The sequence below is a fragment of the Lissotriton vulgaris genome, chromosome 1_2 (assembly GCF_964263255.1).
Source record: "Lissotriton vulgaris chromosome 1_2, aLisVul1.2, whole genome shotgun sequence".
In the NCBI taxonomy this organism is placed as follows: domain Eukaryota; kingdom Metazoa; phylum Chordata; class Amphibia; order Caudata; family Salamandridae; genus Lissotriton; species Lissotriton vulgaris.
This window is the reverse complement of record NC_141686.1, coordinates 201,600,264-201,615,760: the sequence shown is the minus strand read 5'-3', so window position 1 is coordinate 201,615,760 and position 15,497 is coordinate 201,600,264. Positions and strand designations below refer to the sequence as shown.

Here is a 15,497-nt window from a genome sequence, read left to right as displayed (position 1 = left end):
AGTGCTCTAATCACATGTGAGGGTATCCAGGCACTTAAAGCCAAAACCTGAAGTAAGTGCAAAAAGAACAGGGATCGAATACTCAAATTAATCTCAGCCACTGGCAATCCGCCACGGCCGCACTCGAGTCCATAATTCTTTGCCCACCATGCTACCACAGTTCGGATCCAGGCATATGCAAATCAGTTTTGACCCTGCTCCAATAAGAGCAGTCCAGGCCAAACTGCCAGAAATGTAAGAAACAACACATTTTGTGCAAAAATATAGAGCAAAATGATGCAGTTGCACTATACATAAATACACGTAATTTGTCTAATTTTGCCCGTAGAAAACAAAAGGCCTTGTAGCACTCAATAGGGGTCGAATGATATAAAGTATATTGCTTGGTTGAAGTTGTTTGTGTGCTCTAAATTGTTGAGTGGGGTGGCGTGACCAAGATGGCGGCGTGAGAGGACGCATTCTTCGGAGCTCACGCCGTCGGCCTTCCTCAGCACGGGCTCCGGCCTCACGGAGCCCCTTATCAGCGACCCCATCAGCCTGCCCGGTGTCCCCTGTGATACGAGTGACCAGCGGGGGCATTTCTTGAGTTCAGGGAGCGCCTGTATTGCCAGTTGCCGACGTGCCTGCGGCACAGCCTACGTTCGCGGCCGGCCTTGGTGGAGGAGCGGACGTTCGGAGAGGCAGCGGCCGAGCCGAAGGCTCGAGGTCTGGAGCAGCCCTCCACTGGGTCCGGTGAGTCCTCGGCGGGTCTGACCCGTGCCTATCTCGGCGCGAGGCATCGGCGGCCCCACCGCCCGATTGCTGCTGCGGACCCGCCACCCGGAGGAGAGAGTGGTGGCTGGTTGTAGAGCCCGCCGGGTCAGAGAGGTGAGGAGGCGGGGACGGCGGCCGCGAGCGGGGGCCCGCGCTGAACACAGAGGCCCACACGGAGGACAGTGGGATCCGCGGCAGGGTCCGGGGTCGGGAGTTGTCCGGGGGGGTCTTTCCAGGAACACCGGGGCTGGGAGCCCGAGGATTGAGACCTTTTAGTGCAGTCTAGGTCGGTTACGGCGGGCCCGGCCCACGCACGAGCATTGCGTGAGGCAACGGGCGGGAGACGCGTCTGTTGCTGCTGCGGGCCTGCCAGGAGGGCTGCTTAGAGGCGAGTGCGGACATTGGGCCCAGGCTCCGGTGGCGCAGAGAGGGCCACGCCGCCGCCCATAATATCTACCACCGGATTTGGCTGTAGACCCTGGACTGGGCCGCGCCTGAGGTGAAAGAGGGTCTGTGGTGGAGGCAACAGAGTTGAGTAGCGAGCGGCGAAAGCATCTATGGGCGCCGTGGTCGGTACGACCCAAGGAGCAGAGTGAGGACTGGGCCATGGTGGATGGTGGAGGGGACGCGGACCATACCCGGAGCGAACAGAGCTTTTTTGAACCTCGGGGAGTCTGGCTGATGGGGTTCACAACAAAAGGAGGTGTAGATCTAGCGCGATCCTCTGGGACGAGAGTCCGGTTTGGCACCATTTTCCTGAGCAGTGGGTGTCGGCCGTCGGTGCGCGGCTTAGTAGCTGGTGCAGCCTACTCATAGAGCTATCAGGGTGTCCACACGCCCGAAACCGGACTTGGTGACTTTCACGGAGGAGAGCCTGTTGCCACGTGGCAGCCATGTTGACGGGATCAATGGTCCGTAAGGACAAGACGGTGAAAGAGATGTTCGCCAAGGCCCAATCGCCCTCGACGGCTAAGGACGCTTCGAGCACTGACACGCGACGGGGCGCGACGGAGATGGAAGGCTCAGAACCCTTCACAAAGGCCTTCCTTGAGTCCCTCTTCACGTCTTTAAGGGAGGACATCCACACCCTCAAAAAAGAATTCGCGGACGAGATCCAAGCAGTGCGGTCGGATTTGGACGGCGTTGGAGAGCGAGTGGCAGAGCTCGAGACGAAAGAGGACAATCGCGATGTCGAAACGGAGGCGCTCCAGCAGGAAATTATACGATTGCACGACCAACAGGTGGATCTTCAGGCACACCTGGAAGATCTAGAAAATCGCTCCAGGCGGCACAACATACGTATTCGGGGAGTGGCTCGCTCGGACGAAGACAAAGACCTTTTTAAATTTACCAGGGAGCTCTTCAACCATGTCCTGGGCCGGCCGGAGGAAACAGCACTCCCGATCAACAGGGCACACAGGGTTGGACCCCAGCGAACTGGGTCGGCCTTTCCCGCGGACATTCTGGTGTGCGTCCAGGACTTCCGCACGAAGGAGGATATCCTTCAGAAGGAGAGGCAGATGCACCCCATCTCCTTTCGTGGCCACTCCCGACACTTTTCCAGGATCTTTCGGTACTTACTTTGCAGAAACGCCGCTGCTTCAAACCAGTCACGAGCTATCTCCAGCAGCAGGCTATACCTTACAGTTGGGGTCACCCGTTCAGGATCGTGTTCAAACTAAACAACAAACTCTACCAACTCCGCTCTCTAAAAGAAGCTTGCCAGGTGCTGGGCATAGATATGCCGAAAGAGGAGGATGAGCAGCCGCCACGCCAGGGAGGAGCAGGAGAATCCTCGTCTCAATGGCGCCAACAACGGGGTCGGCGCCGAGTCAAGACACCCCCGAAGACCGAAAATGGCCGCAGTGCAGCGGTGGAAGCAGTAGCTACAGACTTTGCAGCAGCCGGGCTGACTTTCCATCTAGGACTTGCATTGCTTGGGGTCTACTGTGTCCTTTTGGAGGTCGACGGAGGGGGGGACGGGAGAGAGTCTTTACTTCATATTCCCCGTAATACTTTGTGACCAGTGATCTGTGGGAGATGAGGGACAATTGTGTTGTTCTCTTTTTTTTTGTTTTCAAGTTGGTAGTTCAGGGGCATTGGCGAGGGGGTGGGGGAGGGGGGAGGGAGGGGTGTTGGGGACAGAATGGGGGTAGAGACATGTATGCACGACTTTGCAGGGGGGAAAGGGAGGGGTTCCAGGTCCTAGGGGGTCCACTGCGGAAGGTCGACAAGAGTTTCCAGAGTATTGGGGCAGGTCGCACCAGGTTACGACTCGAGCTGATAGGTGAGCCATTCATGAGGGGCGGTACAGTTTCAATGGTTGGCCTTGGGAATATGGAGCGGTCAAGGGAAAGAATGAATCATGGCCGCTACTGAATTACGCATCCTCTCCCTGAATGTGAGAAGGCTCAACAACCCGATCAAGCGAAGAGATGTCCTCTCATGTCTCGAACACGCGCAGGCTGATATTTGTCTCCTACAAGAAACGCATCTACTACAGAAGGACTGCTCGAGGATGAGGGCGCGTAGTTTCCCACAGCAATTTTTTTCATCCGCTTCGAATAAAACAGCTGGGGTCGCGATCTTAGTTGCGCAGCGGTTTAGAGGGCAAGTACTACGGAAGGAAGCAGAGATAAAGGGGAGGTTGCTATCTTACCATTTTTCTTTGGGAGGGTCCGAATTCAAGATCTGTTCGGTGTATGCCCCTAATGAGGGTCAGGAAAGGTTCTTTCACGAGGCGCTCAGCGTAGTGGCAGCTTCCGAAGATAGACACATCCTCATTGGCGGGGACCTCAACCTGGTACTAGACAACACTTTGGATAGATCAGCACAGCGCACCACACAGGCTGGGACCCTCTCCGAAGGGGGCTGACGAGACTTGGGGAACTAGGTATGGTAGACCTCTGGCGCAGCTTTCACCCAGGTACTAGAGCATACTCATATTTCTCGAGCGCACACTGCACATACGCAAGATTGGATCACTTTTTGGCTTCTACCTCTCTCCAGGCTCTGACATCCACTGTGGATATAGAGGTTGTGTCCCTCTCTGATCATGCCCCTATTTCCGCAACATTCCTTTTTCCCCCGGTGCTCCGACCTTCTCGCTGCTGGCGACTTCACGACACACTATTACACCGCAAAGACGTAATTGAGAAGATAATAGGCGCGATAAAAGACTACTTGCTCCATAACACCGCCTCTGATACTTCCCCGGCGACACAGTGGGCGGCTTTGAAGGCAGTGCTTAGGGGAGAGTTTATAGCTTTATCTGCGGCAGAGAACAGAGCGAGGGCAGAGAAAAGAGACAAGCTTACACAAAAGGTTAAGGAACTAGAATGCATGCAACAAAGGACATGTGCCCCCAGGATCTGGAGGCAACTGACAGTGGTTAGGAAACAGCTGAGTGCGCTGGACCAAGATAGGGCGGAATTCGCTGCTTTGAGGGTGCGTCACATGTATTACACTGGGGGGACAGATGCGGACGCTTACTGGGACGAGCGCTTAGAGAGATGCGGCAGCGTCACACGGTGAAGGAAATCAGGAAATCGGACGGAAGTCTGGCAACAGGGGATGGTGAGTTTGCAGCCGCTTTCAGTGACTCCTATACTTCCCTGTATGCGGGGTCCACACTAGACCTGGCAGCGAGCGAGGCCTTCCTGGATTCTTCCCAACTCCCGATGCTTACACCGGATCAAGCTGCAGCCTTGGAACGCAACATCAGGCCCGAGGAAGTTATCTCAGCCATCTCCATGCTCAAGCTGGGAAAGGCCCCGGGGCCTGACGGCTTTGCAGCCATTTTTTATAAAACATTTTGCGCACAGGTAGCGCCGTTGCTTACTACTCTCTTTAACTCCCTTTCGGAACCGGGCGCGATCTCGGAGGATCTTTTGGATGCCACCATTTCTGTGATCCCAAAAACCCGGGAAGGACCACTCGAAGTGCGCAGCATATCGACCCATTTTGCTGCTTAACATTGATCTGAAATTATATATGGACATCCTCGCGGCGAGACTAGAATCCGCTTATGCCGAGACTGATTGTTCCGGACCAAGCCGGATTCATCTCGGAGCGGCAAACCGTAGACAACGCCAAGAGGGCAGTACACTTAATCGAGAAAGCCACACGTACAAAAGGATAATATATGATGCTCGCAATTGACGCGGAGAAGGCGTTGGATCGAGTCCACTGGCCGTATATGGAGCAGGTCCTGGTGAGGGCCGGATTGGGAGACAGATTCCGCACTTGGATCTTGAATTGCTACTCGAGGCCATCTGCGACAGTCCGTGTAAACGGCTGCTCCTCGCCCTGCTTCCCCATCGAGCTGGGCACGAGACAGGAATGCCCATTGTCGCCCTTGCTCTTTTCCCTCTATATGGAGCCGCTAGCGCAAGCCGTGAGACTCGCCCCCGCGGTCCACGGGATCAAAATGGGAGCATTCGAACATACCACAAGTTTGTATGCTGACGATGTTCTGCTGTCGCTATCCTCCCCCAGAGAGTCGCTGCCGGCTTGTGTGGACATCCTTGACGCCTTCGCTGGGGTAGCAGGCTTTAAGGTCAATCTGAGCAAATCAGTGGCACTTGACCTCTCCCTGGAGGCGCCCACGTGGGCTTACTTGCAGGGGCTCTTTCCCTTTCCGTGGGCCTCGGAAGCTATCCCCTATTTAGGTATTCAGCTGGCGGCCACCTTACAGGGCACGGTTCGCCTCAACTATGCCCGGCTCCGGCAGATGATCTGGTCAGAACTGGGTAGATGGAGACACCTTCCGCTATCCTGGCTGGGCAGAGTGGCGACTATTAAAATGACGATCCTGCCGCAGGTCCTTTACTTGTTCCGAGCCATCCCTATGAGGCCCCCGGAGGGCTGAATCCGTCAGACCCAATCCAAATTAGCACAATTTATCTGGAACAGGCGCCGGGCGCGGATGAAGCTTTGCTTGGCGATGCTGCCTCCCGCTTTCCTGCATACACACTCTTAGGGCTGCCCAACGCGCTTACCTTCCCACTGAAATCCATACAAGGGAAATAAATGGGACTAGCGATGGGTGCAGCCGTACACCATATCTTATCTTTGTGGGGCACACCGACTCGCCCAACGCACACAGGATGGTTACACAAACTATGCTACATTATTGGTATGGAACGACTACACGCTAACCTCACATACTCATCGGCCACTTTTCACACCATCTGGCGCCCCATACTGTTGCTGCTGGCGCTCGAATTCAATGAAGTCACATGTCCCAAATACCTCTGCTTCCTGGACTCACTGACCCTCCACAGACAACAGAACTCTCATAAGGGATGATACATCTCTATTCCCATAAAGTGCATTGGCATACTGGTTCCGGGGAGGGCGGGAGGGGGAGTTGGGGTGTGGGGGGTTGGGCCTGGGGGTTCATTGGCGGTTCTCAGTATCTAAAGAACTACATATCGCCTATCCAAAAGACGACAGCCTCATGCCCCACAGTTGGAGGCCTTTGTTCTTCGCGTAGAGATAAGTTGTTAGGCTCGGCTACGCAGAGACTGTGATTCGAAATTTAAGGAAGAGAAAGGGCCTGATGGGATGCAAAAGGGCGATTGTGGGTTTTCTTAACTGTAAGTTTGACTGCTTGGAAAACAAATAAAATAAAGTTATTTAAAAAAAAAGCAGATAGTAAATCCTCATATCTTTGGTCAGTCATCTTGGGCGGCAATTTATGGTTGCAGTACTCCAGTAGGACTAACAGATGTTGTGGGTACAATGCACATATATTAATCGGTAACTGGGCATAATATCGAATACAAAATATCGAATGGGCATAATATTGAGTCAAAAATATAGAGTGTAGTGAAATATTGAATGTTATTATATCGATGTTAAAAATATCGTTTTAGTTTTACTTAAGTAAATATCGAAGTAAATAATATCGAATCAAAAATATTGTGTAATGTAAATATCGATTTGTTAGTATTGTTAAAAATATCATTTTGACATATATAGAATGTAAAAAATATCGGGAAAAAAATATAGATAGTATAAAATATCGAAAAAAATTATATAATGTTTATAATATCAATATAAAAAATGTGTTAATATTGCAGATTTTTTTCAGAATTGGAAATATTTGAAATGTAATTAATGTTTTAATTGTGTATTTTATGTTAATTTTTTACGGACGGGATGTTGGGTTATTAGGGGATAAGGGTGGGGAGTGTTTTAAAATAATTCGTTTTACATTTTTTAAAAATGTAAATTTAGGCTAGGGCATTCTGCAACACACATAGAAAGAGCAAATCGCAATTATTGTGTAGGAAGGTCTCCCTTCCTGCACATAAACAATCGCCCCTGCAGCGCAGGCCCCTTCCAACATGGCAGCAGGGTAACTGTGTTAGTGCTAGGGAGCTTTTATTGTGCTAGGGGAAACATAGGGGTGAGTCATCATTTTTAACTAAGGTGCATACCTGCATTTAGAAAATGTCAGAGCGTGGCGCTGCCAAATTTGGCGTAGCACTGCACTTCAGCATTTTCTTGTACTTATGCACCATTTCAATCAATCAATACAAACCACAGAAAGACCTATATATTGAAAAACAATAACACTCACTTGCCAAGACAGCTTGACTCACCAGCACCTACCCTGTTCAGACGATAACCCCCTTGAAAGGTAGAACAAAAGAAAATTGCACACAAGACAACAAAATACACATTGTGCACAAATCCAAGGAGAATTTCCCACATAATAAAACAGAAGCTAAATATTCAGCTATTATTGCGTCATTTACAAAAATCACATACATGCAGGGAAATGATGCTCATTACAGTAAACAATACAAAAGGTTTTCTTACCAAACACATGCAACTACACATACTGCAGATCTACCAGTGATGAAACTGCAAGCAGGAGTCGCAGCACAGGAAATCAAAAGCTTTGCACTAGAATAAAAAGGAGAAATAAAACAGTACAACCACAAATGCAAATGATGACAAGAAATACAACGGTTAACATTATAAAACTCTATGTGTGCCCATCACCACCCAAATGCCAGCACACCCATCACCAGCCAGAAGTCAGATGACACACACAGTTAGAAAAATACCCAGTTCAAACACATCATCAGGTAAATGCCAATGCACACACAGCACCAGCTCAGCACTATTCCTCACACAATGTCAGCTACACACACACCACCAGCCAAATGGCAGTCTTAGCACATCGTCAGCCAATCGCCAGTCTACCCTCACCGTCAGGCAAGCACCAGTCCACACACACTGCCAGCCAAGCGCCAGTCCACGCACACCACCAGCCAAGTGCCACTTCTTGCACACCACCAGCCAGAGCCTGCGCATGCACACTACAAGGCAAGCGCCAGTCCATGCACACTGGCAGCTAAGTGCCAGTCTAGGTCCAACGCAAGTTCACACACACCACCAGGCAAGCGCCAGTCCAAACACACCACCAGCCATGCGCCAGTCTACACACACTGCCAGCCAAGCCCTAGCCCACACACATCAAGCACACGGAGACTGTCAGCCATACTGCATTTCACACACACACACAAACACAAACTTTCCCTGGGGTCTAGTGTCTGATGGCTTTACTTGCCCCCCGGGGGGCATAAAATGAACAAAACATTGCCCTAATAAAAAGGAGAGCCATCTAGCCCAATGGGCCGCGCCACGACATTTAAATGTAAAAATTCCTGGTTTCTAGTACCTTTCTGCCTCCACGTGGGGAGATGGGTCTAAAAATATGGCTAATCTACTCCCAAAAGGGGTAGAAACTGGCCAAAACATTTCCCCAGTAAAGAGGAGTGACCCTTGCCCAAGGGGCCACTCCCTAACATATTGAACACGTAATCCCTGATCTCTAGTATGCTATCGCCTCCACCCACAGAAGGCAGATCGGCCTAAAAATGGGGGGTGGTATAACTTAAAAAAATGCCCACCACAGCGAGCGACCCTTGCCCGAGGGGTTGCTCCCCGTAATCATAACAAACAATTATTCAGTGGCTACTAGTGGGTTTCAGGCCCCTGGGGGGCTGATCGGCATACAAAAAAGACCAAATCAGTCTCTGGGAGGGCGAAACATGGACCAAATATGGCCCCAGGGGAACAACCCCTGCTTGACGGGTTGCTCCCCTAACAATATGCAAATAAATCCCTGATGGGCCAGTGGTGTGGATTCCTGCCCCACGATTGCAGCCCCACCCGCAATCGTGGAGCAGGAATCCACGATAAACAGGCACAGGGGAAAGGAAAAACTGTTTCTCTTCCCCCTGGGTCTGTTTTGACACAAACAACCCCCCACCCCCGGAGAAGGACTCCCCATATATACGTCCTCTCTCTGGATGTGCTGGAAGCAAATGGCTTCCAACGCATCCCCGGCTTCATCTGATGACGTTGGTGCTCTGTGTGTATAAGTGTGGAAAGTCTCCCAGCAGGAAGCTGCTGAAAAACTGTAAGAGATTGACAGGGCTAATATAGGAAATGCTCCAGCAGTTGTTGATAATGTTATGACAACCTTGTCTTCGATGTTACACTCTCTGGGTAACATAGCATCACCTACAATAGACATAATACAACATGACATGTCCGCAGCACAACATGATCAATCACAACTTAGATCGATCATGCTATTGAGTTGGAAACTTCAGACACTTCATTCTAGTCATGTACCATGGCGACATATTGAAGCCACAAGCCTGTTAACATACCACCTTATGAAGTAGCAAATACCCATGGCACGCAAAGATGCGACATACTCTATGTTACACATGAGGAAGTTAGAGAAGTTACCATCACTGTTGCTGAAATGCCTTCCATGGATTGGATAATCCACGGGTCCATTACTCTGCCGATTTTGACATTCCACTTCCAATACTGTGCACAACACCATCAACTGAGAAGATATGAAGCATTGGGGGAAGACTCACATGAGTCTTGGGTTTTACCTTTTAGATTTCATTTTTGGACCAGACAGACTGAAGTTTTTCCTAGCAGGTCTGGCTGCAAGAGTGCTTTAAGTCATTCCTTAGTATGCAAGGAAGTTTAGCTTCATGGGGCTTGTAACATGTCCATGGCAAACTTATCTTGCTACTTGAAAGGTTCCCCAATGGCTGTGACCTGTGCGGCTCTCACACAGCTTTCTAATGGAAGGTATTTGATGTTCGACGATCAATGTTGCTGTGGCATGAGTTTGGGAAATGCCTTTCTTCTTACAGTTTCTGCCGTTGTGACATGTTGTACACAAGTACTATTTCCACCTGCCCGTACAGTTAGGGAAGCGACTCTTTGACCTTTGATAACACTTTTGAATGTGCACTTTGATGACCTGAGCAGACTGAAACACTTACTGTTTCAGAATGATGTGGCCTTAACATCTGTGATGGAGACGTTTGATATTCAAGTTGCGAGGTCCTCTTCGGAAATCCAGTTGCTACTCTGCACTGATTTCCCACTACATTCAACTAGTTCACGCATTTTTTAAATGTCTAATGCCAAATGTCTAATGCTGCCGGGGTAGCACACTTTTCTAAAGGATAGGTTCTGGTTTGGATAGCGCCTTCCAGAAAGTCTACAGAGTCATTCCATCATTTATATACTCCGTGCTCCGAAGCATTTTTGGAGATCTTCCATTGGTCCTATTCCTGATTGTCGAACTGTGCTATTATTTTTTTAACATTGTAATAGATGTCCTAATTCAAAATCAAATGAAACTGGCTCTACCACATGTGGTCTTGTGCCGTTAACACATTATACAGTGCTTTGGTGCACCCTTGCTTCAAGAACTCAATGAGCACTGGTTCTTGTCCTTTCTGCCTGTGTGGCCTATATTCTGCTGTCTGCTGTGCTCTCATGAGTGTGCCCTGTACTTTTGGCTAGGAAAAAAAACAGTTCAGCTTCTGGACATTGAAGTACTGGTGGACCCACTAAAGGCCCATTTATATCGGTGTCCCTTGCGTTTTATGAACCTTCTTGGGATGCTTCTGCTCCTGGTGAATTGGATCCTGGCTCTGCGGATTTCCTACTGGCTGTGGTTCCTCCTTCAGCAGCTGCTGTGGGGCATGGATGGGAACTTGTGTGCTCCATAGACCTGCTCTGAGGTTTGCCTCTGAAATCATCATCTGGGGTTGTTGGGAAAAGAAATGTTCTGTCTACTTCTCGGAACACATAAACACGTTGGCAGTTTCGATTGGTGGGAACTTTTATTTGGCCTGTTTTTAACATTTTAAATTTCTTTTAAATTACGTTGCCTTTAAGTTTTGTTTATATTCACTTTTATATTTTTATTGATTGCTCTGACTTCAAACCGTATGATTGCCTTTTATATGTTGAATCAGAGGAGCACATTGCTGTGACTATGAGGTTGCTCTGTGTCGGGCGTCTCAGCCCAGCCGATTCATTTTTTACTCTGCAAGGAGGGATGTCCAACTTGTGACCATGACTGGGACCTGACCGCATTTGTCTACAGGTAATGGAAAGTTATATCATCAATTAAGAAATTTGGCAGATCACCCGCCCAAGGCAACTAGGTTAGGGAGCGCATAGTGGATATACACTCTTAAATGTTCTTACATGCCAGCATATATACACTGATTTAACACAATGGTGGAATTGTTCATCCTTTTCATTGTTCTCATATTACTAATCACTTTCCTCTGCTTCTGTCTATAAATCATTGCAGTGCATGTATTTTACACAAGAATCACAATGGTTCAATAAATATTGAAACGTCTCATTGTGTATTTCTTGTGTATCTCTTTGGGTATGCATGAGTGACTGAGGGAAAAGGATCTAAATCTGTTACCGCGATTGCTTGGGGAGTCAGGATTGTTAAATTCTCAGGTTGCCCAATACATTGTTACCTTCTCTAGTTCAAATGTAATTGTAAATGTATAGGCATTTATATAGCGCACTACTTACCCGGAGGGTCCCAAGGCGCTTCGACCGCTGCGAAACCCTTCCTGGCTTCCCTGAGAGATGGTCCCTTAATGGGTATCTCCAGGGTGAGACCAGGCATCCCCGGCGGTCTGGTGGGGCCGTTAGTGAAGATGAGGCAAGCTAATGCCCAGAGTTGCCGAGTGTGATTGCTGATCAGAGTGGGCACCGAGGCGAGAGAATTATCGAGTCCGCTGACCCTGGTCCAGAAACATGCCGCGCCGGGAATCGAACCCTGGTCCCGGGCCGTCCTCTGCTCTCGGGTCTGCCGCCTCTAACCAGTGAGCCAGTACTTATGGTGGCACTGTGAACTAGCAGGACTATAGGCCAACATATCCTGGAATCAGTTTAGCACAATCCCAATGTGTGTGTTGTCCAACAAATGCACAGTTCCTACTGGGGAAGTAGAAGCCGTACGACAGCAGTTCACAATTAAAATACACTCTTTAAATACAGGGGTGCAGTTAGAAATGTACTTCATTGCTTGCATTCTAGAAAAAATAAATGACAACTTCATTAAGGACAGTTTCCAGAGGACACAATTGGGGTATGTTGTGAAACAGCAGGGGTCAGATAAATTATAAAAAGGCCACTCCAAAAATAATTTACAACATCATCAGGAGACAGGAACTGATAAAACTGGAATGTGCATCCTGCTTTTTCATTACACTCTAAACACTAAGGCAACACCAAAGTAATAAAGCAAAAATAACCACTGGCACGGAAGAGAACTACATTGTGTGAAGATGTGCTCTTTGTGAATGAACAAAATGAAGACACTCAAAGTGAAGTTATCCCCTGGCTGAAGTGGGTTGAATCCCTGACCCATGCTACATACTGTAGTGGGCTGCAGCAAAATGTGAATGACACACCAGCAGACCAATAGATGAAGACAGATGTCTGAAAGCCCCTCTAACTAAGTATATGATGCATACATATTTATTTCTTTAAATCAAAAGGTCTCGGCTAACACCAGGCCTAAAAACGTCATAGACCAACTTATTACTTTATGTGCCTGATGATTATGCTGCATAAAAGGACTTCTTAGGTTTGGCCTGTCAGCATGATTGGTAGCATTAGGAATAATGAGATTGGGGGTGATTGAAATATATATCACAGCTTCAAAGTTTTTTGTAGTTTACTAACTGCTTCACAAACATTAGAACCTTTTGACGATCTCCCACAAGTTTGCTTCGAGATGAAAAGATATACAAAAATAATATTCGCAGAACAGTTATGCCCCACAATTGTTTGCAGGACAGTGCTCCCATTGACTTTTAGTTTTTGCCTAGATTTGTTCAGCAGATCAAAAATTTGGAGATTGTATACAAAGCAAGTTAAACTTTCAATCTTTGCAAAGTCTGTGAAACCTGCACAGTTGTGAAAATGATGTCACTATGTTTATGGGGAAAATTGATTATTGGAGCTAATGCTGCTGTGACAGCTTTAGTCCAGCAGGAGTAAAAGACTCATTGTTCTGACAGAGGATGATGATGTAAGAAAGGGAATAGCAATAATATTATTATGATAATATGCACACAAAAGAAAAATAAATGTATTTAGTGGTAGAACATAAATGTTGACAGTGATAAACAAATTAATATATTGTATTTTTATTTATGTTTGTATTTTTTACAGTAGGGTTACCACCTAACGTGTTCATCATGATTCACCTGAACTCTTCGTCCTCTGACACTACAGGAAATGCCACAGAATGGAATAGCACCAACATAATTTTAGATGCAGATGATGTGGTCCTTGCTACATTCTCTCTTCTTCTCTGCTTCTTTGGCGTAGCTGGCAATGGGATGGTCTTCTGGTACCTTTGCTTTAGGATTAAAAGGAACAAGTTTACTGTCTACATCCTCAACTTGTGTGTGGCAGACTTCATGTCTCTCATTGTTTACACGCTTCTCCTTGTTTGCATGATGGTTGACATGACTCAGTCTACTCAACCACCAGCTCATATAATCCCACTAGAAATCTTATTCATACTGGGGTACAATACTGACCTCTATCTCCTAACAGCCATCAGCTTTGAGAGATGTTTGTCTGTACTTCATCCCTTTTGGTACCAATGCAAGAGGCCAAAGCACCAGTCGTCCATTGCCTGTGGGCTACTCTGGTCTTTCTCTTGCTTTGTCACTTTGCTTGAACACTTTGCATGCCCAGAAGACACCCCTGAAGCTCTTGGTATCACCAGTCCATGCAACCTTGGGATCTTTGTCTTTATGTGTTTACTACACTTCTCATTGTTTATTCCACTTATGGTCATCTCCAACCTGATCTTACTGATCCAGGTACGAAGGACCTCACTTAAGACTCACTCATCAAAGCTTTATGTCGTCATTGCCATCACAGTGTTTCTTTTCCTCCTTTCCGCTGTACCACCAAGACTGATTTCCATGGTGAAATACAAAGATCTGATGGACAACAAGATCTTCAGATATATATATATCTTCTGCTCCTGCATCAACAGCAGCTCCAATCCATTCATTTACCTCTTTGTGGGAAGTCAGAAGAAGCTGCAATGCCAGGGATCAGTGGCTGAGGTCTTACAGAAGGTTTTCAAGGACAATAGTGAGACATCGGAGCAAGGACAGGAGTCGGTACTCCCAACTAAACACCAAACTGGATACAACACCTCCGAACAATGAGATCAGAAGATATCTAAAAGACAGTGAACAAGAAGCTTTAGACAGCACTACCTCTTGAAACTAACCATCTTGAGAGTAGCAAATGTCGCAACTGTAGTGGAATTGATATTGTAAAATTTGAAACAATATTTTAGGCAGATTGTTCCTACAGAGGAGCTATTTCTATAGACGGAGCATCCTTGGTCAATGTACAATATAAATGTGTATGTAGTCATTGCAAGCTCTATGTGGCTCTATGTAGCATGTGTCTCTCTCTGTCTGCTTCAGGAAAAGACATTGTCAAAGTGCCTCCTCCTTCCTTGTATTTAGGTTTCCATAATTTTTATTTGAACTGCTTTTTTTAACATTCACTATACTTTCACCAGGAGTCTTGTATAGATATAACTGATGTTTTATGACTTCTATCCCACCATGTTTACCCTACTATATTCCAATGCTGCCATATTGGCTTTCAATACTTGGAAACAATTAGACAAAGTTTAACACTAACCTGCATAGGTGCCTGCGGTAGCCTACTTCCATCCATATAATTGCTACAAGTTGTTGGAAGTGCAGAATAGATTGCTGAAAGATATTCAGTTACTGCAGAGCAACTACTGGGCAGGTCTGTCGATTTGCCTATACTTTTAAACAAAAAGAGCTCTCTCTACCTACCAGCAGTAATTCTAATTCACCTGGAAAGTAGGCCTGGGCAAAATGTGGATTATGCCAGCATAATTTCAGAAATCTTTTTGTTAAATAAAAATCCTGAAATTATGTCATTATGACACTTTGCATAGTTACGCACCATGCATGGGAAAAATGTACCACAAATGCGCAATTCATAGTAAAGATTCACCACAAATGAAACAGAATGCGAGTGGTTGTGGTTTGCAATGCTTTTATTGAAATAGGTCCATGTTATGATGTGTTATGTCAATTTATAGAGTGCTCTAATCACATGTGAGGGTATCCAGGCACTGAAAGCCAAAACCTGAAGTAAGTGCAAAAAGAACAGGGATTGAATACTCAAATTAATCTCAGCCACTGGCAATCCACCACAGCCGCACTCGAGCCATCGTTTTTTGCCCACTATGCTACCTCAGTTTGGACCCAGGCATATGCAAATCAGTTTGGACCCTGTTCTAATAAGAGCAGTCCAGGCCAAACTGCCAGAAATTGAAG

At 47.3% G+C, this 15,497-nt stretch overlaps 1 protein-coding gene across 1 annotated transcript; it reads left to right on the top strand.

Moving 5' to 3' along the window:
- The first annotated feature begins 13,340 nt into the window (after positions 1-13,340).
- Positions 13,341-14,333, top strand: LOC147734932 (proto-oncogene Mas-like). Its single transcript, XM_086953690.1, has one exon. It carries the CDS (start codon positions 13,341-13,343, stop codon positions 14,331-14,333), a length of 993 nt encoding a protein of 330 aa, XP_086809816.1.
- Positions 14,334-15,497: the final 1,164 nt, after the last annotated feature.